The following is a 27,842-nucleotide window of genomic DNA, read 5'->3' as shown; positions in this document are numbered from 1 at the left end:
TGGAGTGATTGTATTATTTTTGATAATATGACCTAAATATTTTACTGAGTCTTGTGCAAAGTTACATTTTGAAAATTTTAATCTAAAGCCTTCTTTTAATATTGCTTCCAGCAAAAGTGATAAGTGCTTTATGTGGTCAGAAAATGTCTCAGAAAATACCAAAATATCATCAATGTAGTTTACAGTGAAATCTGATAGTTTGTGTTTCCGTATAATACTACTTAATATTCTTTGAAAAATTGCAGGTGATGTCTTTAAACCGAATGGCAAGCATGTCCATTGGAAATGCCCTTCCTGCGTAACAAATGCTGTTTTTTCCCTGTCTTCGATCTTCAAAGGTATGGACCAGAATGCTGAATTTATATCCAGTGTTGAGAAGTATTTACATTTTGCAGTCTTTACCATCAAGTCTTCAATAAGTGGAAACGGCTGTGATTGAGGAACCACAATTTTATTTAATTCCCGAAAGTCTATACATAGTCTTGATCTTTTCCCTTCTTCTTTTTTATAGGCCAGTGTTACAGGCGCAGCAAAAGGACTACAGGACTCTTCAATTAGGTTCTCTTGTAATAATTTAGATACTTGTTGTTCAATTTCTTTTTTGTCTTCAATAGAACACCTATAAGGTCTTTTACTACAGTATTTATCAATTAATAAATCAATATGTGCTTCATAGCCTTTCACAGTGCCTATATCATATTTGTCCTTAGCAAAAAGAGGTTTATATTTGCATATTAATTCCTCTATTTCTGCCTGCTTTTGAGCGTCTAGATGATTGACAGAAATGATAAAGCTAGTTTCTTCAACATGCTCGTTGAAATTAATTTTATACATATCCCTAGTTTTATTCAGGGCATTCATATTTTTATTGCAATTTTCTTCAACTATACTGTCTGAAATGTCAGACAGTGTTCTTTTGTTTTTCAGGCTTTTTCCTTCTTGACTATTCTCTATTTTGAGGCTGGAAGTATCCTGAGTAATTTCCAATTTCTCATTTTGAATCAGATGAAATTCCTTTATGCAGTCTAGTCCAACTAAAAAGTCATAATCAAAATTTTCTTCATCAATTACAAAAACATTAATTTTTTTTTCAATATTAAAAATCTTCATCTTTAATGTTACCATTCCTTTAGTTTTTCTCACGCCATTAATCGTTTTTAAGTTTGCATTTTCGATAGAAATATTATTGTTGTTGTTATTACCTTTCAAAGATAGCAATCTAGAATTTATTAAAGACACATTTGATCCCGAGTCATAAATCCCAGTTGTTTCTAAGGTATCATTTAATAACAATTTAATCTTGATTAATGGCGGGATCACTAGTTTTTTGGATTTATCTCATTTAATTCTGTTTCTAATTCTGAATTGTTAACTGTTTTTATCTGATCTCTTTTTTGTTTATCATTATTTTTGTTTTTGAACCAGCACAAGGATTCGGGGTGATAGCGGTTGCCTTTGTTTTCTTTTTCACAAATTCTACATGGTTTGTTATTCCCATCTTTTTCTTTAATTTTACTTTCCAAACCTACCACTTTTCTTCCTAAATTCTTCTTATTCACTATATGTTCCAAGCCCCTGATATTATTAAATAAATCCTTTGTTTCCTTTAAGCTATTTCTATCGATTTTATCTGAAATAAAATTTGGGAGCCCGGTGGCGATTAAATCAATTAAGGTGGTATTATCTATTGATTTATTTATTTCTAATAAAAGTTTTTCCTTTTTCAAAGCATATTCTAGTAATGATCCTTGTCTATATTTGAATAACATTGCATATCTCACTGGCGACCATCCTTTGTCCGCATAAGTTTCACAGAAGTTTTCTTTCCATGTTGACCATTCCGAGTTTACTGTATGTTTTATGAGTCTTGAACTGTACCAATCCAGACATGAATCTTCCAAAAATAATCTCAAGGCCTCAATTTTCTTAGTATCTCCTTCTATACCAACACGAGTACATTCTGATTCAAAAATAGCCATCCACTGTGATACATTTGACGTTTTATTATTGAATTTTTCTAAAACAATTTTTTCTGTTAGCTTTTTTATGTTGTCGGACTTTGATGTATCTTTCTTTTTTTCAGTGAAATTTTCTAGGATCCTTGTCAAAGCCTCTTCTGAAATTCCGGAAGTAGAGGCCCGTTTCTGCATTTCTTGTGTTGATTCCTCTAACAAATATCCTTTAAACTGCATATTTCCGTCTTCATCTATATAGGTACTACATATCTCTGGTGTTAGTGTAATCCAAACTTGTCTTCTATCATTTCTCTTTTGTAATGTAGTCTTCACTTTTAGAAATGTCTGAGTTTTTATCACTGTATCATGCAGTTTTGCCGGTTGAAATTGTTCCGGAATTAAAAAGGTCTGTTTATTGACATCAGTAATTGAGGTTATGCAAATGACATTCGTTTTCGGATCTTCGATCGATTTTTGCACTATAAATTCAAATCTTAACTTTTCCATGTTAACTTTTTGTTAATAACAGCTATAAAATTGTTGTTTTATAATGTGTTTTTGCGTGCAATAAAGATTTTCTATCTATCTAAATGTTCTAACTCAGAATACTTCACTGTGGACACTTTTTCAACTTTGTTGTTTATAATGTGTTTATTGTGCGAAATAAAAGAACTTGTGTTGCTCTGAAAAGAGAAACAACAATCGAAGCTGTTACTCCACACTTTAATCAGATTTCAATATCCAAATTACATTAAAAACATTCGGCAAAAATAACGTTCATTTTCAACACTGGCACAACTCTTGACAGTTGACAGTTGACACTTGTGACGTGTGCGCGGCAAATTCAAATTATGTTGCCATCTAAATGAAGATCTTCATTTACATTCACTAATTGTCAAAGTCAAAAAATTTAACACAGACCATGAAATTGAACATTTGTAGTGTTATTGTGGTGTTATTTAAATTTTCAAAATCCAAGTTATGTGAGAGTTAATAAATGTAATTATTTCAGAAATTTTTTAACCAAAAATGTCTTTTTCCGATTTAAAACATGCTTTAAGAAAGTTTGACTTCCCGGCTTGTGCAAAAGAAGCTCTTATTAAGATAGGTGACTGGACTTGACAATCTTTCATCTTTGCGATCATTTATTGGTACTTTATTCCGTTTTTACGAATATTTTAGAACAATTATTGGTCGGGCGAGCGGCTCCTACGAACAAACAGCTCGATGTAGCCATGGATATAATATCAGAGTTCGTGTTTTGCGAGACTGATAGACGCGGAAACCGACGTGGTCTAAACCCTCTGCAGGAGCTCCAACTAATAGATGTGATCTGCGACTATATCTCTGCTTGTAACAGTGATACTACGAAGAATACGATATTTTTATCTTTATTTGGAAGTATGGAAAGTCAAAGGAAGTTGAAAGTCTTAAGTATTCTAGCTAGTATGGCTGTTTCAGCCTCTAGTACGCCTGTAAGTTGCTATTTCTAAGTCACCTTATATTTTATCTATACCATCATCCTTAGTACAGTACTAATTATTACCTTACTTTATAAATATTTTATTAGATGAATATAACATGTTATCTTATCTTATATAAAATCTTCAATTTGCTAAAATGTGATTTTTAAAAACCAAAATGTATGTGGATGAACTTTTAGGCATCAGTTATGGCTTGTCTTATAATTTTTACTAAATTGTTATTAGGTGTTACTAGCGGTAGGTGTATGGCTCCAACAAATGGGTTGCTCATCACCACAATCTCTACAACTGGTGGAAAATGTCATCAGAGATCACTTTTATCTCAACACATCCAATCAGAACACCCTCAAGATCTTAGCCACGACAGCTCCTCAGTTTGTGTCAAACTTCATCACAGCGGTCACAGAACTGTACATGCATGACATACAGAGGGTCAAGAAGATGCCACCAAAGAACTTGCTAGAAATTATCACATCTTGGGTAAGAAATTACAGGTTTTTTTTTTAATAAATTCAAGTCTAACTACTATTACCATACTATTGACAAAAAACAACTTCTGATATTTATCTATTCATTATTTTTCATTGCAATAGGTACTAAGTATAACAATCTTGTATAGGTAAATGAGTTCCTCTAGTTTTCCACAACATGGCAAAGTTTTTATTTTCTGGTTAGGCTGTATTTAGAATTTCCTCTTTGAATAACTTGTATTTCTGTTCAGGTATACTCCAACCCAACTCTCTGCATGTCAGCACAGTTGAACCCAGCGTCTCTGCCCAATGGCTCCATTCCTATGGGAGCTGTCACACCGCTGGCTGGCTTGATACACTGGTGTGCATTGGCTCCTCTTTATATAGATGAAGGTAACCGGACCCTCTTTGGTCTAGCATGTATGACTGCAGGTTTTAGCCCTGGGTTTGGTGGTTAATTTCCGGGGATCTACCCCCTTTTTTTTGGAGCACAAATAAAGCCATCGGCCCTGCACCTGATCACTTTCCAGTTGTGGCAAAATATCATCATCATTGTATTTTCTTGCACTCACACTTGTATGCTATAATCCCATGCAGATGGCTAGTCAATCTGGATGACAGTGAGGGGTTGTGTCTCCTCACGCAGACTACTCAATGGTGTAATATTTAAAAAAAAATCTTTATGCTAGAAAATCAATTACAGATACAGAAATGGAGGAACTACCCATAAAGCGAATCAAACTAGAAGATGAGAAGTTTCCAATTGTCAAATCAGTACCAAGCAAGTCTCTTACTGAATCAGAGTTATATTTGAAGCTACATCTTGGAGTACTGAACAGTTTACGTGCAGGGAGGAGAACTCACGGCCCTCCGACAGCAGTGAATGCTCAGCATTTGGCTGCGTTGACACCGTTGGTGCAAAACTATGCACATCAACTGCTGAAGTGTGGTGTTAAGCTACAAACTGATACTAGATTACAGGTACTTAGTTCTCTGAACTAAACTAGATCGTTATCATCTTATCGCTAGCCCACTACTGAGTATGGGTCTGTTGGATTGGGTCAGGTGAGTATGAGAAGGGTTTAGGTCATGTATAAAGCAGTGATAGCCTAGTGGTTAAGTCTTCAGCTCTTATTCAGGGGTCCAGGGTTCTATCCTAGGCATGCTTATAATTATATTGCTTAAAATGCTATAACTTTCAGAGTTATATGCATTTTAAGCAATTATCATGTTTTAGCAGTGAATAAAAACATCGTGAGGAAACCATGCCTGAGAGGTTTCCATAAATCTCAAAGATGTGTGAAGTGTCAAAATGTGCAGTGTGGTGGACTATGGTGGAAATCCTTCTCATTGTGAGAGTAGAGCAGCTGTGCTCAGTAGTAGACTGGAGAGAGCTCCAGCCTACTACTAATTAACTAGAGTCACCATCAACCTATGTTGATGATGAATTTACATAGTTGACATAATTCTCTGAACTAGATTGATAGGTCAAAATAATGGCTGTTCCACGAGGATAAGGACCTAAAAGTAATCTTTTAGGCACAACACACACAGGCAGAGTCAAGATGTGGTGATAATAAGCACATTAAGCAGGCTGGGCAGTAAATATTGTTGCCCAGGAGTGAGAAAGACAAGCAGCTTCACTTCTGTCAGATGTTTCATAAACACCTCAGTTTTATGTTTCCTTCCAGGATTGCTTGGACAGAATAGGCCAGGCCGTGCAAGTGGCCCTCGCCAACGGCTGTGTGTACGGCAACATCAGTAACCTTCTAGCTGCACTGGACACTCTACCTGAGAACAGGCTCCTGCGCATCATCATCAAATGCCACCAGCAGACCATATGACATGTGCTCTGATTGGGGGATAGTGTGGATGTATCAGCTATGGAGACTGCTGACATTGAGGGAACTAATTACTTAGTTTGACACACCCACAAATGGTTACAAATCAATATGTGGTCGCCCACATATTGTACAAGAATTTTTAATCTATGTGGCAGCCATTTAAATTTTTTTATTTCTTGTTATAGCAGCAATCGTAATATGCATTCTGTGAAAATTTCAACTGTCTGCCTATTACGATTCACAAGATACAGCCCACTCCTCAATTATTATTAAACTTATACTTGGCTGGGAATACAGCACATGCAGTGTTTTAAATTGATCTGTGTTGCTGATGTTTATGATGTAAATAGTTAGTGTTAGCTATAGTTAAAATTATAAATAGAATGATTAGTTAAAAGTTAATGCACAAATCAAATTATTTTCTTTATATTTACATGCATGCACATTGCATATGCATTCTACCTTAAGCTGAATTTAAATCTGTGTTTCACCTGATTCACTTTATGTGTATGTATTTGAATATTAAGTATAAGATAGGATAATAGGAAATATAATATTATTAAGCAGTTCAAATCAAGAAATCAAAATTTTAACATGTCTTTAGGTTTCCATACCTAAAACAGTATACACTTTGTTGTCTGTCTGTCAAGAAAACCTATAGGGTACTTCCCGTTGACCTAGAATTATGAAATTTGGCAGGAAGGTAGGTCTTTTAGCACAAGTAAAGGAATAAATCCAAAAACCGCGAATTTTTGGTCACATCACAAAAAAATTTATTAAAATGTGTTTCAATTTTCAAAGTAAGAAAACTATACCAAGTGGGGCATCATATGAAAGGGATTTACTCGTGCATTCTAAAGCAGATTTTCATTTATTTTTATGCATAATAGTTTTTGATTTATTATGCGAAGTGTTGGAAAAAATACTAGAGTACAGAATCCTTGGTGTAAGAGTTGGACTCGTATTTGGCCAGTTTTTATTTTTTCACTTAAATGTACTGTAATCTGTATGGTTATTGCTCCTTTGCAAGATTTTCTTTTAAGACTATGAATATTACATTACATTTTATTCAGTTAAATTTATTCTACAAACATGTAAGAAAGAAATTGTCAATGAATATGATACATCATGATGTTCTGTAAAAATATTTATAGAATTAAAATGGTTTAAATCTACGGCTTTGTTTTATTTGTACAATCTTCTGTTTATCTTGTTCAAACTTTTGCCGGAGTGCAACTATGTGCTTCATCTTGGACTCCCGGATTTGGAAGGTGTAGAAGTTTTTCAACTCCTTTCTTTTCTTATTTGATTCTTCTTTAGCCAATATTTTATTTTCAACTTTTTCAGTACGAGCAAAACTTTGCATTTTCCCCCTCTTCGTCACTGTTATCCATCCTTCATCATCCTCTTTTTCCAGTTCTTTCTCTTGTTTTTGTTCCAAATCCACTTTCTTATCATGCTCTTTCATGAAAACTTCTATTCTCTCTTTTAAAACTTTGGGTGTTTCAACTGAATTGTTGTATTCCTGTATCCATTTCTTCATCCCCACATTAATTTCATGACCATTTGAATGCATTGGTTGTAACTTTTTTAGTTCAAGAGCTTTGTTTAGTTCAGAAACCTTTTTAAAAACTAAATAACATACTTTAAAAGACTGCTTGCATTTTTCTGTGATGAATCTATTTGACTGAGTATTTGAACTGGGTTTTAGAGAAAAAATTACGGAATTGACTTTCCCGGCTTCGGAAAATGCGTTTTTAAGGCCATTCTCATCAGCATATGGAGGTACATTGATTATAAATAGAGTTCTTCCAGAAGGTTTATCATTTGTATGTTCCCTGACAATATGTTCTTTAAAATAAATTATATGTGGAGAAGTGGACTGTTCGTTAATTTTTAATTCCAAGGCTGAAATTAAATAAAAATTATTTATTACTATTAATCTTTGTTATTAGCCCGTACAACTTAGCTATACACGAAAAACAAAATATTTACCTTTGAAGTCATGTGTTCGTTTGGTGGCTTTCATGTTTATATATGAATATTTAATATCAACAAAAAATTTCTACACTAATATTTGGGGAAAAATATGTTTATATTCAAATACACAAGGTACATTTTTTACAAAGTACTAACCTTTACGTTAAAAGTGAGGTTATGTCTGTGGGTTATGTTATGTTAAAACCACAGATAAAGAGTATGTTTTTTTTCTCTTGTCTGGCTTTACACAGATTAACCAATGTCAAGTTTGTAGTTATGTTTTTACAAGTGGGAAACTATATAAGTATGGACTTCGTCTGTGCCGGCACCCGCTGACACACGTGCGGTGCGCTTTAGAGTTCAGAGCGCTTCCCAGTCAGTTCCACTACAAAAAACACCAGCAAAACACAAAAACCGGCACACACTCCAAAAAGGCACCGCACGTGTGTCAGTGGGCGCCGGCACAGCGAAGTCCAAGAGTATGGTGTAACTTGAAACCACGATTAGAGTTGACTATCGGTCGGTAGTCCAATATCGATATTTACTACTACCGATACTATCGATTGTTTTTTGGTACTTGTACCAAATGTCATGGGTCGGTTTTTAAATCGTGCGCTACGAATTTAATTACAACGAAGTGTGCATCCTATAGAGGACAGTCACTTTTCTGTTTTATTTTTACAAGTGACGAACAGACAACTGAAGTCATATATTTTTTCAACATTCAAACCTACAAGCAACGACGAAATCGATAAACGCGGTCGATACGAACTAGTGCAAACACTAAAACTGTGACAGCGTGATGTTGTCCTGGATGTCCCCCCTGCACGGCTTGACATACCCCGATTGCCATGTCAACCTGTCGCGAACAATAATTTGCAAGGTACCTATTTAACTATAATGGAAAATGGATGGAAATAATAAAGTGTGGTAATAAAAACGTGTAATGTTGTTATAATATGTGCCCTAAATCAAGTATTAGGGTGTTTCAAAACAATTTAGCATTTAGTGCGAATTCTTATAATAAACTAGGGTAAAACCAAATCGTAGGTGGGAACACTGCTGCTGACAAGTGTCATGTGTCAAATTCTGTTGGAAAAGCGTTTGCGTTTGTGTTGTGTGTCCAAAATTTGGCTATATTTTTCTATTCCTTTACGGCAATGTGTTTTATAATATATCTTCCGCATTTAAACTTTAGTGATGCTATCCACCACAGCAAATAGTAAAGTGAAAAGTTCGAGATTACCGGAGAACATCGACAATTCTGATCGGGACGATTTCGGACATGAAAACACAACGGACGATAAGGTCAGAGGTTATGTTGGCTCGTACGATGGCTCTTCGTCGTTCGGAGGGCCTCGAGACCCGCGCTTCCGGCCTCGCGGCCGCGTCACGGAGTTCCGCCACTCGCGGGGCGGCGGTCGGGGAGGCCCTCGGGGCCGTGGCTGTTTCCCGCCACGACCGACGTTCGAGCGCGACGAAAACTCTTACAAGTATCACGAACCGCTAGGATCGACTAACAACGATGGCTGGTCGCAAGGAAACAATAAATTCTATGACAGGTCAGACTTGGCAGTCAACCTGCCCGAGGACCCTCGTATCTCTAAGCTACTACGTCGCCTATGTGCAGAGGCTGATATTGAGAAATCCTTAGTAATATGCAGCAAGTTGCAGGATGCTGTCATGCTGCCAGAGAACGCGCGCTATATACGAAGAGCTTATGATATCCTGGTGGACTCTCTGTTAGATGTGCTGTACAGTGCCCCCAGTCCGGAAACTAAAGAGAATGCAGCCGTAGTGTTGGGTAGAATTGGGTATGTTATGGGCCCTGACTATAGGAAACATCTTGATTGGGTTTTAACTACATATTCTGGGCACAACACTTCAATAAAGCACTTGCTTATACTCTCCTTCACGGAAACCTTTCAGATCGACCATCTGACGCCTTGCTTAGGAGAGTTTGCAGAAACAACTTTGGAGAAGCTCCAAGCTATTATTGAAGCTACAGACTCAGCTGATGTGTTCATGGCGGCAATTAATGCTATGATATTGATGTCCAACTCCTACCCTGAACACTTTGCTAATCATTTTGTTGACACAGTAGACATATTGGTAGGTTGGCATGTTGATAATGCCCAACCTAATAAAATCAAGGAATTTGCTCTACAATCATTATTCAAACTGAGCCGCCACTGGCAGGCTGACATTGGTTTTTCAGTCAATTTACTCAATCAATTTGTAGAAGACATGGTGGCTTACTGTCATGACTTGGATACCAATAAAAGTGACAAGGATGGAGATGCTAACTCCCATGAAGATTGCATGCAGAAAATTGCCTCATTCTTAAATGTTTTCAACACTGTTGTTAAGAGTTTAGGGACTCTCCTGAACCCTAATGTGTCTCAAGTAGTTTCATGGACCTTCTTAACAGACTCCCTTTCAAAAGTTCTACAGGTAATGACAGATGCTCTGAAGGAAGATGCAGATTCAGAGCTTATTCTTGCAGGGAATGAATGCATAATGTTGCTCATAAAGTACTTACAAATGAAATCAACTGCGTGCCTTTCCTCACTGTTTGCTTTGATGTCTATAGAAATGAATGGTTACATGCAAGCAGACGAGGCACTTTCTTTGAGCATTATAAATCTTATATCCACAGCAATAAAGGAAATTGCGTCAAACTTAACATTGGAGTTCATAACACAGATCATTGGGCCTCAGTCCTTGTTGCGCCCTTTACGCTTCTCTGCAAGCATTCAGGTGTTAACCAGCGTAATGTCTGTTTACAGTAATCTACTCAATTTGAAAAATATACCCCTCTTACAAGAGGCATACAAATATGTTCTTATGGATATGCAAAATTCCTACACAATAATTTTACCACATATACAAATCATACAAGTTGAGTACGTTGAAGAAGTGAGTAAAGATGATGCAGAGAGGAACATTATATTTTACCTTCAATGTTTATCTGAACTGGCAAATGCTAGTAATTCTATTATTGGGATGTGGGCTTTACAACCAAGTATTTTAGAACTATTGGCAATAAAAATGTGTCCACATGATGAGATTTTGATGAAAGAGAGACCTGCCTTACAGTATGCCATACTATACTTGCTGTATTCCCATTGTAAGAAGAATAATCACTTTATAGCCTCCAGCGATCTGGTGACAAACTCTCAACAGCGAGCTAATGACCTTTTTGGACTGTCTACCCTTACTTTAGGAGAGGTATCCAGCTCGAGCCCTACGTCTGGTCACCTTGCAGTCATATTGAACATACTCAGCATTGTACTTGATGACCAGATGCCTAATGAAAGCTTAACCCTTGTTTTAACTTGGGTATCTGATATATTCTGTCAACTGGACAAATATTTGCCTATAGTCAATATGTCCAAAAGTTTTTTGGTTCTACTAACAAATATGTTGGCACTAGCACACAGTTTTGACAGTAATATAGTCTTGCTTGTGATAAGAAATTTCTATTTGTTACTGAGGAACAAGAACATAGTTTGGAATATGCTTCTTCTCAAAACTATAGCAGTTATATGTATATTGCACATTGACAATCAGAACAGAGCTTTGGCCAAATTGTGCAAAAAGGTTCTGTTTGAACTTCCATGGGACATAGTTCAGCAAGAATTGGACAAGCAAACTGTAAAGATATTTACCAGCCGCAAATTTACTCACATGATTATCAATTGTGACACCAAGATAAATTCCTTCAAAGAGTACCTGATGAAAGGATCTTTCTCTATGCTCCCCAATCATCACTTCAAAGCAATCATTAACTGTCTCATGCAAATTAATCTTGACACAAAAGATTTCCTGCTTGATATATTCATATCTTCTTGGCCTGTACAGAGCTATGATGCTGATGAAAATAATTTAAATTTCTTCAGACAGTGTGTATCAAATTTCTCATCCATTTGTGTAAATTGGGCCCTTTCGGAATTAGCGCACACATGTATTACCTTGAAACTACGAACTGTTCTCGGTAAGCCTCAAGAAACCTTTACAAAGATAGAAGGAACCTTAAAGGGTGTTGCCAGAGAAATATCTTCTAGTGAAACGAAGTATGTGGCTGAAGAACACAAAAAGCTACTAGAGGTTTTAACAGCAGAACAAGTAAGATCGCGGTGGCTTATCGAATTTATGATGTTCTTGGAGAAGTACACTTACAATGCTGCAGAAGGTACGGCCACTGTCCTTCCGGCAGTCGCTAAACCTGTAAAGACATTTTTCCACACCAACTGGCCCACATGTCGAGAATGGCTCAACAGAGTACGGCCTGCTGCACTCGCTGTCAGTGTTTATGGAGGAAATTATGGCGCGGCGATTTACCACGCGTCGTTCATATTGCAAAATGCTGCCAATTCAAGTACTAATATTGACATAGAGGCTATAACAATGAGTGTATCTCGAGCCCTAATAAAGATTCAGGAACCGGAGGTTCTGCATGGCCTTTATGTGTGGATAAAACAAAAATTCGACCTTAAATTCCCATGGTTAAAAGGAGCAGCCGAACAAGCAAATTCACGCTATGAATTGGCTACTGAATATTCTAAAATGTTGTGCAATGCAAAATTGAATGATGATAGCGATGAAACAAAAATGCCTCTGCTGGACAATAAAGGACTTAAATTTGTAAATGAACAAATATTTGAAAGCTACAAGAATATTCAAAGTTGGGAAGATATGGAAGAGTGGAAAGAAATGATGGAGGGAACTGGATATAGCTCCAACTGGGAATCATTTATAGATTTAAAACAATTTGATGAAAATAATGAGATTCCTGATTTAAGCGATTGGAATATTCTTAATCCTGATGCTACTGAAATGTCGAAAAATATCTCTTCATACCAGAGTCTGTTTGACAAGATAGAGTCAACATTGATATGTTCAGCAATGAATTTGTACACCAATGATTATGATAACAAATATAAAGTTTTACTGAACGACTGTGAATATTTATTGAATAAAAGTGCAGAAGAACTCGCTAGAACAAACGCTATACATTTTCTCAAAGATGTTGCAGTAATGCAGTTAGCCAATCAGGGTTTGTTAAATATCATGAAAAATGGGAAAGCAATTACTAACCCGTTCAAACCATCAGCACTAAAAGAAAACGTTTATGGAACAGAGATGAAAAATTTGACACGTGTTTTATGGTGGCACCAATATTTTACGAAACTCAATATGACTGAAGAGAACGTGTTTTATAACGAATGTCTTCGACTGGACGTAATCAGAAGCGCAAGAAAGAACGCCAACTTACTGATGGCCAAGAGAGAGCTTCTTAGGCATTTTAAACATAATCCAGCATTTCAGTTGTGCATAAGCGTCAACAGTTTGGAAGAATTAAGCAATGTCCTGCTCTTGTCAAACAATACTTATGATCTAGATATATGGACGCTAAATAATGCCAGTGCATTAGCAGAATTGTGTAAAGTAACATATGCCAGAGAAGATTCGAAAGTGGAGGCTATTAACCTATGTGCAAGTATATCTCTAGGGTTTTCTCAAAGATTAGCGATGGGAGAGCAGAGCTATGAGCTCCGTGAAAAAGGAACGAGAATGTTATTGACTTTGTCAAAGTGGGTGCAGAATGAAAATGAAAATATTTTAGTCACTGACTCACCTCTGATGAAACTACTTGCAGCTCTACCAGAAATTGGTCTGGTAGATAATAACATTTCAGAAAACGTTATTCCACTAACTGACTCGGCCGTTGGAAAATTGCTGCAGTTTGGAGTGAATCAATGCCCCGGTCTAGCTAAGGCTTGGGCGAATTTTGCCGCTTGGTGTTTCAGATGGGGCCGCAAAATGGTCGAGTTCAGTTCTAAAACTCGGGAGCAACTCACAGACAACGATAAGCTTCGGATAGAAAGTGTTATGATCGGGTGCTCGCCGCAAGATTTCGAAGCAGTGTGTGAAATATTATCGAAAACCAAAGCAACATGCGATGAAGAAGATATCGATTGGAACGAAATTAATACATCTGAAATGATCGAAAGTCATTTACGTACGGTGCCTTCACTAAACAACGCTTACCCCGAACATCTCGCTTTGTTGGTTGATATATGGCGACAAGCCCAAAAAAGAGTATTCTCATATTTCGAGTTATCTGCAGACGCTTACTTCAAGTTCTTGCAATTGATATGTGCTTCTGATTTTATCAATCATAGTGGTGAAAATGCTGTTGTGAACGCTACCCTGAGACTGCTTCGACTTATTGTTAAGCATGCTATGGAATTACAAACCGTTCTTGAATCAGGTCTGGCCAATACGCCTACGCAGCCTTGGAAAGTTATCATTCCACAGTTATTCTCCCGACTTAATCATCCAGAAACATATGTGAGGAAATGCGTTTCCGACTTACTGTGCAGATTGGCAGAGGATACGCCGCATCTTATCACTTTCCCCGCAGTAGTGGGCGCCGTAGAAAATGAACAGAACAGTATAACGGATTTACACGTACCGAGATCGTTTTTGTCTAACGACGATGCCGACAGTGATGATGATTTAGACATGGAGGACTCGGCCAGCGACAAAGTCGTAAATAATGAGTTAAATTCTTGCTTCCTCGACATGGTGGAAACGTTGGCTAAACAAGCCCCGAAAACGATTTTACAAGTCAAATTGTTGGTAAAGGAGTTACAGAGAATAAACTTACTATGGGATGAGTTGTGTCTAGGCACATTTGTACAACATCATTCGGAATTCAGCAAGCGTCTCACTCAGTTGGAGGCTGAAATCGTAAAGGTGAAGAACAACACAAATCTGACAACCGAAGAGAAAGAGAAACTTATTAAGGAAAAACATCGCATCATATTCGAGCCCATCGTGTTTGTTTTGGAGCAGCTCAATCAGATAACCTCTGCTACGCCCGAAACCCCACATGAGACAGCGTTCCAGACCAAATTCCAAGCCATCATTGTTGATGTAATCGACAAGTTGAAAAATCCAGCTAATCCTGAAAAACCGCAAGAATCTTGGGCACCGTTGAAACAGCTACAAATTAAACTCCAGCAAAAAGTTAATAAAAGAACATCTTATATTCTAAAAATGTGTGATATAAGCCCCGTGTTAGCCGACATGAAAAACACGGTAATAACTATGCCCGGTCTTCATACAAATCAGCGTACCGTCAGAATTACGATAAAATCCATAGAGAACAATGTGGCCATTTTACCGACCAAGACAAGGCCTAAGAAGTTAGTGTTTTATGGATCAGATGGCAAATCTTACACATACCTGTTCAAGGGTCTCGAAGACTTGCATTTGGATGAGAGAATAATGCAGTTGCTATCAATAACTAACACGATGTTAGCGCGTGACTCTGAGAACAACAATAACCAGACATACAGAGCTCGTCACTACTCTGTTATTCCTCTCGGACCTCGCTCGGGTTTGATAAGTTGGGTGGACAATGTGACACCTCTGTTTGCGTTGTACAAGCGCTGGCAAAATCGTGAAGCAGCCATGCAGTCTGCGAAAATAAATAAGCCCGTGAACGTCCTCCGACCTTCAGAACTTTTTTACAACAAGCTCAACCCGTTACTGAAAGAAGCTGGAGTGTCTCCGGAGAATAGGAAGGAATGGCCCGTGTCCATCTTGAAGCAGGTCTTACAAGAGTTGTCGTCGGAGACTCCCAATGATTTGTTGGCGCGAGAGCTGTGGTGCAGCAGTGTGAACCCTGAGCAGTGGTGGCAAATGACGCGTCGCTACAGCTACTCTGTCGCGGTGATGAGTACTATAGGTTATATTATCGGTTTGGGCGACAGACATTTGGACAATGTGCTGGTAGATTTGACGTCTGGTGAGGTGGTGCATATAGACTATAACGTGTGCTTCGAGAAAGGGAAGACCTTGCGCGTGCCAGAGAAGGTGCCGTTCCGGATGACGCCCAACTTGGTGACGGCACTCGGGGTGACAGGAGTTGAGGTGAGTCAGATTTTTTTTGGATTTGATTCCACAGTCTCTCAACTAAACTTACAGCCAGAGATCTTAAGAATATAACTAAATTTAAGATTACGTGAAATTATAAATTTTCGGTGAAAGAAAACAGTGGGGAAATGTGCATGCCTCAATTCTCATTCCAAGAAGAGATTTGTTATGTTATATTTCAGCAGGGTGATGCCTTTTTACTTTGTTTAGAGTTTTTTTATATAATTCCATCACAGGAGTAAATTCATGAGTAGATTATTATTATTATTAGTAAACCGTAAATACTAATGTTGACTATGAAATAATGGCAAAGTGATTAGTGACAGATATCCAAACAGGTTCTATTTCTGACTAGAATACATTTGTATTCTGAATAGAATTAAATAATCTTATTAGTTTTGAAGAAATGCCTGATATATGTACTTATAATATTTTATTTTCGTATTTGTTCATAATATTTAAGTTTTTAAATAGAATTATTTTCCATAACAGCGCCATCTTACGTCTCTCTGGGTCTCAAGAACATAGGTACGGCAGCATACAATTTGTGCTGTATTGTTTCATTTTAGACCTAGATGGCGTACCTTGTCTCAATTTTTAAAATTCTGGTTTTCCCATGATAAATATACCTGTGGCTAAATTGTACCTTTAAACTATAAAAATGTTACCTAATAACTTTCATAGTCGTTCATAATTTATTCCATGATATAATTTCATAGGAGCTAGCTTTTAAAATTAATTCTATACTTACTTACCTTTTCCTAGTTAACAATTTCCAAAATACATTGGATTATCACTTACCATTAAATGATATCGTAGCCAAGCCCTTTGCAGTGTCAATGATTAAAACAAAAATAAATGCTAGTAGGTACTTATGACACAACTAAAAGAAATAATTAAATGAAAGTCACACACACACAATAATATATCTTTAAATATACTTTTTATTTACCACGAACATTTTAGTACATAGTATTTTTAATTTTTAAAACATCTCATAGATGACAGATAGATATATTATCTTTATTACTTACATTAGAAAAAATTATACTGCAGAAAAATTATTAAAAATTTTCGTAAAATAATGAATAATAAAGCTTTCATAAAACTTGAGCGTAGACTTGAACAGGCAGGTACCTATAATACACTTGTTTGGATTTCAAGAAATGGTCGAACATGTAAACATTAGGTATTCCACTTAGGCATCTATTAGAAAGGGCTTATTCTGTTTCTCCACCCCTAAAACAGCCACACATCGTAAAACAGTGGTGAATACTTAGAAACATATTATCTCTTTATTTCTATGCACCCTGCACTAAAAATAATATACAAATTTGTTGTCGGGGTTGGATACTTTAGGTGGTGTATGGTGTTAGCATAAGGTGATAGTTAGAACTCATTTCTGAGTATATACCTACCCTAGGGAGCTGTTTTACACAGGAATTCATAGTCAAATATGTGTCTCTTTAAAAGGAAAATTTAGACGACATGTGTCATACAAAACCTTCCATTCTATTCGATCAGCCTGTATCGTCCACTGCTGGACATAAGCCTTTCCAATAGCAAGCCACCAAACATGGTCCTCCGCCTTCCTCATCCACCCGCTCCCCGCCACCTTTATCAGCTCGTCGGTCCAGCGGGCTGGAGTGGAGGTCGTCCCACACTGCGTTTTCCGGTCTCCACTCCAGAACACGTCTGCCCCATCGGCCGTCGGTTCTACGGCAGACATGACGTGCCCATTGCCACTTCAGCCTGCGAATTTTCTCTTCCGGGTCAACCTTCATGCAATGCAAAGGTTGTATATATGACACACATCGTCTGAATCGTCCTCTTGAGAAGCCCCTATCTTGACTATGAATTCCGGTGTTAGGGTGGATATATGAAATAAGCCTTAAACGGTAGGGTCTGCATCAGTCAATTCCGATAATTATTATGGACTAGCTGTATCCCACGAGTTCGTCCGCGTAGATCTAGGTTTTTATGGTTTTTCCTGAATAGTCCATTATGAAGAGCCTACTTGTACGTGGTTAAACTGACAGCAAAGCCTATCGTCTAATGTGCACTTTATATTAAACATAATATAGTGTTCTTATATAAATACATAGTTTTATTCATTTTTAACCCCCGACCCAAAAAGAGGGGTGTTATAAGTTTGACGTGTGTATCTGTGTATCTGTGTATCTGTGTATCTGTGTGTCTGTGTATCTGTGTATCTGTGTATCTGTCTGTGGCACCGTAGCGCCTAAACTAATGAACCAATTTTAATTTAGTTTTTTTTGTTTGAAAGGTGGCTTGATCGAGAGTGTTCTTAGCTATAATCCAAGAAAATCGGTTCAGCCGTTTGAAAGTTATCAGCTCTTTTCTAGTTACTGTAACCTTCACTTGTCGGGGGTGTTATAAATTTTTAATTTACACTTGTGTAGTTCACAATTTGATTTATAAAACAAAATAGTTTTTATAATTTATAATTACAAAAATATTACTAATATCTGATTCATTATTTATTGATAATAATTAAGTGTTATAATATATATGAGAAATACGACATAACTAGCAAATCCCAGCTGGTTTGCTAGCAAATAAATAAAATAATTATTATCAGTCATCAATAAAATATTAATCAGATATCAGTATCACTTGTCAAATATAGATATCATTACCTAAATATTATATTTGTTTACATGTTTTGCCTTTTCAAACAAATGTATAATATAATAATAGTGGACCATCCTAGCTGTAGTGCTGTCAGCGGTATTCCCTAGCAATCTAACATGTGAAGGGCCATGAACACATTGGCCCAACGCGGTTAGCCGCTGAATTTGCATGTAAATATCATACGCTAACAACGTTTAACATTGCCCGGCACTCGCTAAGCGTATTGTGCCGTTGTGTACCGTAGCCTTACCAATAGCAATTTTTGAGAAGTTTAAGTGTCAACTCCACAGCTAGACTAGGCACTTTTAAATGCGACAGGATACCTACTCACTAACAACTTTAAACTCTAAAAGCGTTTCACGTTTCCCACTGAACGTCTGTATTGTCTATGGTAACCGTAACACTACACTGCGTCAGGCGTTCGCGCCGCAGGCCTGTGCACGGGGGTCGGCCCGTCCGGGGCGTAGGAAGGGTTGCTATCACCCCTCTCCTGTTCCACGTATCCAGCGTTCTCGATGATGCGACATCTTGCCGTATCCGTTTCGCGTTCCACGTAGATCAAACGAGCGGGTCTCCCTCCTAGAGTAGACAGACCAGTCGGTGTCCGAGTGATCGAACCCTCGCGCAAAGCCACAGATCCACGTTTCCTCTCCGGTGCAGGGGATCCTCTGTACTCCGAAGTATCTGGCCTCTTGCATCTCAACAATTTCGCAAACGCTGCTCTGAAGCCAGCGTTCTTCCACGCGTATATCAAAGGATTAATTCCGGAGTTGGACATAGCGAGGGATGAAGTCAGGCGGTACGCGAAGGGGTTGTGCAAGGGTGCTATGGGCAGTGTCTGAGCGCACGCCACCACCACGAATGGCATCCAGCAGATTGAGAACGAGCCTAAAACGAGCAAGACCACCTGAAATTAAACAAAAATTATGGGGTTAATTTTGGTAATACTAAGGTAACAAGAGATAAGCGCAAATTACAAGTCTTAGGATCGATTTATGTATACTAGCAGCGAATCTAAGCAAATTTCTTAAATATAACACGGCACGTTGACTTCTATCCCCACCACGTAAAACACAAACCTCTTGCCCAGGTGAAACATTTGCGGGAATTAGCGAAAATTTAATTTCATTTTATTTCTCGGTTGAAATTGTTGCATTACATGTGGAGTTAAAGGTCAATATCCTGTGTTAAATTTTAGAAATTCGCTTCGATTCGCTGGTAGCATAAATCAACCCTTTGACAGTTCTCTATCCCGGGGTTACAGTTTCCATTATATCAAGTATCTCAATTTTGGATATTCCATCATCAGTTTATTTTTCTATTAGAATAGAATAGAATAGATTTTTATTCAAATAAACTTTTACAAGTGCTTTTGAATCGTCAAATAATTTACCACTGGTTCGGTTCGGTTATTTAAATAATACATACTCGTATAAGCAAAAATAACTTACATACAGGCGTAGCTATTTCATTTCAATGTGCCAGGAATCAGACTTTATGGAACCCTTCGCGATTATTAGAGTGATACCGGCGCCCCTTAGTTTAGGGGCGCCGGCCCTAACGAATTGCAAGGGCGGAACGACGTCTGGGGGAAAGGGAATCATGAGAACATAAAAAATTGCGCATGTATTTGGGAAAGAGCTGAAAAATTTTCTAACCAACCATTAACTACACTAATTACTTATTATCCCTTTGAGCTGTAAGCCTAAGATGTATGTTCCAACTGTGTGTTACAGAACAAATAAAATGATTTTCGTCCTTTATAATCATTAATTCAACTCCAAATATTGTTTATTGAAATGGATAAGTACTTTCAAATCGTTAACGCTGTCATGGAAACTTCTACCTGGTCAGCTTCATAATTTCATTCCAAACATGGAGATATCCCAAATATAACAAGTAATCCGTAACTAGCCCATATATACTTCGAACCCTCAGAAAGGTCTAGTAAGAAACTCAACATGTTCTTAGCAACATAATTTACGCAGATGCAGAGTTCAGAAATGGGATGCCCTTAAATCGCTTTGGAGCAATGAAATGTACTCTCTCGTCTAGAGCAACTGCTGAGTTGAGTTAGAAGGATGACGGTACCTGAATGCTCTTCCAATCGTTGGCGCCAGTGGGGCAGCAGGTGTTGGCGCGCATGCGGCGCGCGTGGCACGTGGCCTCGCGCCATATCCGCCAGTACAGGATGAACATCACCATCCAGATGAGCGAGAACATTGGCGCCAGGATGCTAGTCGTGTACGTCTTCGGTACCACCTGGAATTTAGCCACATTAACAAATTAACGTTTGAAAACAAGTGTAAATTAAAAATTTATAACACCCCCGACAAGTGAAGGTTACAGTAACTAGAAAAGAGCTGATAACTTTCAAACGGCTGAACCGATTTTCTTGGATGATAGCTAAGAACACTCTCGATCAAGCCACCTTTCAAACAAAAAAACTAAATTAAAATCGGTTCATTCGTTTAGGCGCTACGATGCCACAGACAGATACACAGATACACACGTCAAACTTATAACACCCCTCTTTTTGGGTCGGGGGTTAATAAGTTCATTCGACTTAAGTTACCATGAAAAATGTTTAATGTTTGATAGACGCAGGAAAGTATAACTAGACGACTGCCCAAAAAAGGGGTGTAATGTTTTCAGAGTTCATTATATGAGTTTCTTTATCCCACCATTACTTCTAAATGCCTGAACAGATTTGAATAAATGAGGTATCGTTAGAACCTCTCATTATTCCGAATGTCACTGGGTTATAATTTTTAACCCCCGACCCAAAAAGAGGGGTGTTATAAGTTTGACGTGTGTATCTGTGTATCTGTGTATCTGTGTGTCTGTGTATCTGTGTATCTGTGTATCTGTGTATCTGTGTATCTGTGTATCTGTGTATCTGTCTGTGGCATCGTAGCGCCTAAACGAATGAACCGATTTTAATTTAGTTTTTTTTGTTTGAAAGGTGGCTTGATCGAGAGTGTTCTTAGCTATAATCTAAAAAAATTGGTTCAGCCGTTTAAGAGTTATCAGCTCTTTTCTAGTTTTCTGTGATAAAGAAGGTTAGATAATCGTTAGGTTCATAATATTATGTCAATAGACAAATGTCAAGCTGTCAAGATGGACGTTGCCTAAATACATAATTATTTATTTGAAAATGATGTTTTGGAAAATTCAAATACTTTGGATCGTCGGGGGTGTTATAAATTTTTAATTTACACTTGTTACTTATTAACCCCAGATCCGATGACCAAACCACAGTCAGATTTTTCGAAAAAAGAAATTAACCTTTAATACCTATATATATTTGTAATTTTTTAAAAGTTTGGATACGTACCACGTTCATCTATCAGACTATGCCTTTTCGTCCCTTACTCAGGTAAAATTGTAGTTATATAGTGTTTATAGTGCAATGGGTGCGCTATAAGCACATATTGCTACATAGTGACAAGAGATTATTATTATGTTTCAAAATGTGTACCTCGTTCATCTCGCAAGCCACGCCGTCCCGCCACTCGTTCCAGAACACCGGTATGCAGCTGATGCACACCGCCACAGACCATGTCGCGCTCATGAGCAGCCGCGTCACCAGCTTAGTCATGTAGCGGCTGTAATGCAGCGGGTGCACTATTGCTATGTACCTGTTATACGATAACAGATTATTATATGTTGCCAGTCTATTATAGGTGTAGCTAAGCAGACCTGTTTAAAAACACAAGTGTAAATTAAAAATTTATAACACCCCCGACAAGTGAAGGTTACAGTAACTAGAAAAAAGCTGATAACTTTCAAACGGATGAACCGATTTTCTTGGATGATAGCTAAGAACACTCTCGATCAAGCCACCTTTCAAACAAAAAAAAATAAATTAAAATCGGTTCATTAGTTTAGGAGCTACAATGCCACAGACAGATACACAGATACACCGATACACAGATACACACGTCAAACTTATAACACCCCTCTTTTTGGGTCAGGGGTTAAAAAATAATGTGCTACTTCGAAGAAAATGATGGCCTTATTACAATGTTTAGTGTAAGGTCATCCCGGCTGAAAGTGCTAATCTCATTTTGAGATTTTCTCACGAATTTTCTTGATAAAATGTTTCTTATAGAAAGTTTCTGTAAAACATAATTTTTAACCCCCGACCCAAAAAGAGGGGTGTTATAAGTTTGACGTGTGTATCTGTGTGTCTGTGTATCTGTGTATCTGTCTATGGCATCGTAGCGCCTAAACGAATGAACCGATTTTAATTTAGTTTTTTTTGTTTGAAAGGTGGCTTGATCGAGAGTGTTCTTAGCTATAATCTAAAAAAATTGGTTCAGCCGTTTAAGAGTTATCAGCTCTTTTCTAGTTTTCTTGTAGAAAAGAAGGTTAGATAACCGTTAGGTTCATAATATTATGTCAATAGACAAATGTCAAGCTGTCAAGATGGACGTTGCCTAAATACATGATTATTTATTTGAAAATGATGTTTTGGAAAACTCAAATACCTTGGATCGTCGGGGGTGTTATAAATTTTTAATTTACACTTGTATATTCTGAGACGTTGAGGCAAACAACTACCTACCTACTTAGATTTTAATAAAATTACAAAAATAACAGACTATAGAACCGTTTGCGCTTTAAGTATTGATTGTGAGTTCACATAGCGTGATCCGATACAGCTGTACAATTTATTTGCGTGTATTTTTAAGCCCTGTTGAATTTACTTCGGGTAAAACATTGCAAGCGTATTTCTGACGAACTGTCTTGGATTTCCAATTGTATGTACGAGTAAACGGGGACGCGGACGGGGTGAATGCATGACGTACGAGTAGTACGGTGTTGTTAGTTCTTACCTGTCCACAGCGATCGCGATGATGTTGTAAATGGATGCGAGGCACGCGAGTATTATGAGTATGAACCTCATCAGGCAGGACCACTTGATCTGTCCGAAGTCGTCGTCTATGTAGAAGACGAGGTGGTAGGGCAGCGTGAGGCCCACCATCAGGTCGGATATGGCCAGGTTGAGCACGAACTGGTTGGAGACGAGGGAGGACAGACGGCGGCTCATCGTGACGGCGAAGATGGTGAGGGTGTTGCCGCTGACGATGAGCAGCATCAGCGCGCCGTCCACGATGCTCCATGCCCAGTAGTTGTACAAGTCCGAGTGGTCCGCCCTCGTAGAGTTCCACCGGTCAGTCCACTCCTCGCTACCATTCCCCAGAACAACGTCCATACCATCGCTGGGCTCGGTCGCCGGCGACCCCCAGCCCGAGTGATTCGACGTCGTGGTCGAACCTTACACGCACATTGTCCCAAGTTTTAATATCACTCGCGTTTTGAAACCACTCACATTTATTGCTATGGTCTCTTTGAACATTTTCAGTAACAACTGTCTCATTTTCGATGTTTACTGCACCTGCAAAAAACGAATTGCGTTATTGAAGACTCAAAGAAATTGTGTTTATTTTAATTGAATAGGCATCTTGTAGACAAGCACGCTCCATCTGAGGTTCCTTCATCACTTGCTAACAGTTCTGATTGCTGCCAACCGCTAGTTTATAAATATAAAACCGGTCAAGTGCTTTTTGGACTCGCACGCGAAGGGTTCCGTACCATCGTATTAGAAATAACACATTATTTTATGATTTTACTTCACTTGTGCTATTAGACCCACCTACCTGCCAAATTTCATAATTCTAGGTCAACAGGAAGTACCCTATAGGTTTTCTTGAAAGATACGACAGACGGACAGACAGACAGACAACATAACATAAGGGGTTTGTTTTTCCTTTTGAGATACGGAACTCTAATAAAATGCCAGGAATCGAATCCGGATCCTCCCACTCATAAGACCACAATGCTCACCACTGCGCTAGAGAGGTGGTCGAAAAATTGAAGGTACATACCGAAAATGTCTATAACTTTGATTGGTTGGGGAGGAATAAAATTACAAGTAGAAGGTCGCCTCCCTCGAGGATCCATATATCGATGACTTATTAGCGAGCATCGTAAAAGCTTTTATAGTGACTTGTCGATGATAACATTTTTACTACAGGATTAAAATAGATGAACATAGGAGTTTATAAATAGGCTAGTAGGCAACCTTTGTGATTGCATTAGAATTATTTGATTCTAGAATACACGATAAATTTTCCCAGTGGACATTTCGAAATTAAAAGCAGTTTATATTTTTACATGTATTTTATGGTTTTATACCTGAAGTGAAAAAAGAAAGCCTTATAGGATCACTTCGTTGTCTGTCTGTCTGCCTGTCAGTTTGTCCGTCTGTCGTGTCTGTCAAAAAACCTATAGGGTACTTCCCGTTGACCTAGAATCATGAAATTTCTCAGGTGGTTAGGCTTATAGCACAAGTAAAATGAAAAATCCGAAAACCGTGAATTTGTAGCTACATCACAAAAAAATTGAAATGTATTCAAATTTACGAACAAATAGTAATTAGTTTACTAAATCACATATATGTAGATGGCGCTGACCGTCATTAACTTGCAATATTGCATATAAAAGTGTTATACTTTTACCATGGTTCGGAGTGCGACTCGCACCTGACAGGTTTTTTTTCTTTAAAAACTCTCTAGTTTGTTGATAGACATGCAGATCACTTTTGTCATGACGTAGACTTGTAATATGAAAATGAATACACCCAATTTCGATTTGCTACGTTAATTTATTGGTTTAATTTATTACCCTTGTATATGAAACACCGGCAATAAGCTCGGGTTAATTACAATGGTGGATGTCAAACAGAATTTTGATGAATTCAAATTGAACAGTGGCTTTTGACTGGTCCATTCGTAAATCATCTTTGTGAGATGTCGCATCGGTATGAACAGAGGAGTATGCGCCCCTGTACCAATTAATTATTTTTATTTACGGATGATATCAACAGCTAACGTTGAAGTAGGACATAGAACAGACAGGGCAGTGGTAAGCGCTGTGGTCTTATTATGAGCAGGTCCCAGGTTTCGAACAGGGATCCCAGAGATCGAACCTCCGAATACCGATTGAATTGTTTTTTAGAGAAAAGACAAACTTAAAACAGCTGAGTGAAATAAATACTGCGGGTCGGTTTTATTCTGGCATAGAGATACAAACAATAATATTGAATACACATCCGTTCGGCGCAGTAGAAAAACGCTCGATTTCATTTGTCGATTCAATTCGTGATATGAATCGATCAGCCGTGTCTTGCGACTCAAGGTTTGGGTTGGTCCCTGAACTCCTCACTTGTAGTATGTGTAGCTAGCGGGGATAAGAAGTTGTACTCAGGCTCTACACAGGTTGGTAATTTTAATAAAGCCCGTAAGAACAACTTGGTGAAACATTACATTATACAGATTTTGGCCTTTTCCGGCATTTCTAATGGGTACTTTTACTTCAAACACACTTTGCCTACATCTTTTGATTCATATAAGAAACTAGATTATTCCCCCGACTTCGTCCGCGTAGATTTAGGTTTTTATAAAATCCTGTGGAAACTCTTCAGTTGGCCGGGACAAATACTGTTCCCGAAGTGCAAGCTATCTTTGCACCTTTAGACAAAATCGATTTAACTGACAGGCCGTGGATACAGCAGACAGGCAGACACACTTTGCATTCATGTCTAATAAGTAATACTAGTATGGAATATGGGTGTATTGATGGGATTTATTGCGATTTCTGGTTGTCATTCTTCTACAAAATATACATGAAAGTGTCGAGTCATTTACATAGAAATCCCAGAGTGATAAGTTTAAAGAGCACCTCTCAATCCTAATTTGATTATGGCTAGGCACTGGATGTCTGAGAGCACAAGTCTGAATACATATTATAATTTCATTTATAAATAAAGCGAGTACTCAGAAAATGTACGCGAGTTCCTAATATGTCAGGCACGAGTTACTACCTACTTTATGAATCTTTAACGTGTAACGGATATGTCGGAACAAAATAGAGTGGACCTACAACCTGTAGTAATAAATCTAAATATATAACAAGTGTAAATTAAAAATTTATAACACCCCCAACAAGTGAAGGTTACTGTAACTAGAAAAGAGCTGATAACTTTCAAACGGCTGAACCGATTGTCTTGGATTTTAGCTATGAACACTTTCGATCAAGCCACCTTTCAAACAAAAAAAAAAAAAACTAAATTAAAATCGGTTCATTAGTTTAGGAGCTACGGTCCCACAGACAGATACACAGATATATAGGTCAAACTTATAAAACCCCTCTTTTTGGGTTGGGGGTTAAAAACACTAGCAGCCTTCACGATCCTTTGAAAACATCATGAATGCTCTGGAATGAAATCCAAGAAAATCGGTTCAGCCGTTTGAAAGTTACCAGCTCTTTTCTAGTTACCGTAACCTTCACTGGTCGGAGCTGTTATAAATTTTTAATTTACCCTTGTTGTCAATTAATTGCGTGGCCTTAGATAGGTACATATATGAGTAAGTTAGGAGAACAGAAGTAGATTAAGCTAAGATTAAGAAACTCTTGGCTAAACCACTAAAATTCTAAATCTTAAACGAATACAAGGTAAATCAGGATCCAGTATTCTGCTCGCACCGATTGCTCAATTAGATTACTCACTTAAATAATGCCCTTTCGTTCAATATACAACAGGGGCAGGTCATTAATATGGAACGTCCGTGCCCTGATCACTATTCGACGTCTGACGTTGGGAAAACCCACGCAAAGCAAAGATGTTGACAAACAACGCCCCTAGCTCCTACTATCAAGACATTTAAGTCCCTACTATCATGAGGCTAAGCGTTCATTAAAGCTTTTATGAGTGTTGCAAACATTTACTGGATAGCGTTTGTGTTAAAATTTTCTGAGATTAAATTGATAATAATATCTTCTTCCCAGAAAATGCCTTCTGAAGAACGTCCCAACCGACAACTCAAAACGACTTCTAAATATTAACCGATCAAGTGCGAGTCGGATTCGCGCATGAAGAGTTCCGTTCCATGGTACAAGAAATAATACTTTAATTTTTAATAATTTTGTTGCGACTATTTTGAAATTTATATTAAGTTTTTTGGTGTAGCGGCAATAGAAATACAGATTATGTGAAAATTTCAATTCTCTACATATTACGGTTCACGATATACAGCCCGCTGACAGACAGACGCACGGACAAACGGACAGTGGAGGCTTAGTGATATGGTCCCATTGGCATCCTAAAAACGGAACCCAAAAATTAAAGTAATCGAACATGTAATGATGTCTTGACTCATTTACACTGAGTGACCAATTACGCTTGTAGCAATTATCACGAGTTTCAGGAAACTCGTGAACAATTGTAACCAAGTGTTCAGGAAGTATCGTTAAATGAAATCGTTTAGTGTTTAAGTGTAAACTGGAGCAAATGACTACTTCAAAACTATTGACAAGTGGTTGTCAATGAGTAAAGTCGGAGTGAATTAGAGTGAGGGAACTCTCGGTTTGATTCTGAATCGACGATATGTCAAATATTAGGCTATGGTGACGTAAAATCATAGAAAAATAAGGCTA

General features: G+C 37.8%; 4 protein-coding genes across 5 annotated transcripts in view; 2 read left to right on the top strand and 2 right to left on the bottom strand.

Moving 5' to 3' along the window:
- Positions 1–2,869: 2,869 nt before the first annotated feature.
- On the top strand, positions 2,870–5,821 carry LOC123868035 (uncharacterized protein C7orf26 homolog). Of its 2 annotated transcripts, none has more exons than XM_045910367.1 (6): positions 2,870–3,063; positions 3,138–3,430; positions 3,665–3,919; positions 4,161–4,302; positions 4,613–4,890; positions 5,601–5,821. In XM_045910367.1, exons 1-6 carry the CDS (start codon positions 2,985–2,987, stop codon positions 5,751–5,753), a joined length of 1,200 nt encoding a protein of 399 aa, XP_045766323.1. In that variant the 5' UTR covers positions 2,870–2,984; the 3' UTR covers positions 5,754–5,821. The 2 variants fall into 2 exon arrangements, with proteins under 2 accessions (XP_045766323.1, XP_045766324.1); XM_045910368.1 differs by having other exon boundaries at positions 2,873–2,954.
- Positions 5,822–6,693: 872 nt separating this feature from the next.
- Positions 6,694–7,944, bottom strand: LOC123868204 (ribosomal RNA-processing protein 7 homolog A). The gene is made up of 2 exons (XM_045910620.1): positions 7,749–7,944; positions 6,694–7,661 (listed from the first exon to the last, which is right to left on the bottom strand). Exons 1-2 carry the CDS (start codon positions 7,780–7,782, stop codon positions 6,910–6,912), a joined length of 786 nt encoding a protein of 261 aa, XP_045766576.1. The 5' UTR covers positions 7,783–7,944; the 3' UTR covers positions 6,694–6,909.
- An 889-nt stretch (positions 7,945–8,833) lies between these two features.
- The window catches only part of LOC123868472 (serine/threonine-protein kinase SMG1), a 220,974-nt gene continuing 201,965 nt past the window's right edge, over positions 8,834–27,842 (top strand). The window contains exon 1 of the mRNA XM_045911013.1: positions 8,834–15,680. Within this exon, the coding sequence (XP_045766969.1) occupies positions 8,934–15,680 (6,747 nt within the window). The 5' untranslated portion in view covers positions 8,834–8,933. The remainder of the gene's footprint in view (positions 15,681–27,842) is intronic.
- Positions 18,373–27,842, bottom strand: part of LOC123868474 (D(3) dopamine receptor) — a 27,663-nt gene continuing 18,193 nt past the window's right edge. The window contains exons 2-5 of the mRNA XM_045911015.1: positions 23,180–23,742; positions 21,820–21,979; positions 20,430–20,600; positions 18,373–19,245 (exon numbers count right to left, since the gene is read on the bottom strand). Coding sequence (XP_045766971.1) covers positions 18,742–19,245; positions 20,430–20,600; positions 21,820–21,979; positions 23,180–23,559 — 1,215 coding nt within the window. The 5' untranslated portion in view covers positions 23,560–23,742 and the 3' untranslated portion in view covers positions 18,373–18,741. The remainder of the gene's footprint in view (positions 19,246–20,429; positions 20,601–21,819; positions 21,980–23,179; positions 23,743–27,842) is intronic.

Source organism: Maniola jurtina, chromosome 9 (genome assembly GCF_905333055.1).
Source record: "Maniola jurtina chromosome 9, ilManJurt1.1, whole genome shotgun sequence".
Classification (NCBI taxonomy): domain Eukaryota; kingdom Metazoa; phylum Arthropoda; class Insecta; order Lepidoptera; family Nymphalidae; genus Maniola; species Maniola jurtina.
The sequence above is the reverse complement of the archived record's forward strand: the minus strand, read 5'-3'. Positions and strand labels throughout refer to the sequence as shown.

What these genes read in the sequence shown, in the direction of transcription:
- LOC123868204 (XM_045910620.1), bottom strand. Translation starts at nt 7,782, where the DNA reads ATGAAAGCCACCAAACGAACACATGACTTCAAAG. An exon ending in ACGAACACATGACTTCAAAG is followed by an intron (nt 7,662 to 7,748) that starts GTAAATATTTTG and finishes ATTTAATTTCAG; the next exon opens with CCTTGGAATTAAAAATTAAC.
- LOC123868035 (XM_045910367.1), top strand. Translation starts at nt 2,985, where the DNA reads ATGTCTTTTTCCGATTTAAAACATGCTTTAAGAAAGTTTGACTTCCCG. An exon ending in AGAAGCTCTTATTAAGATAG is followed by an intron (nt 3,064 to 3,137) that starts GTGACTGGACTT and finishes CGAATATTTTAG; the next exon opens with AACAATTATTGGTCGGGCGA. An exon ending in TAGAAATTATCACATCTTGG is followed by an intron (nt 3,920 to 4,160) that starts GTAAGAAATTAC and finishes ATTTCTGTTCAG; the next exon opens with GTATACTCCAACCCAACTCT.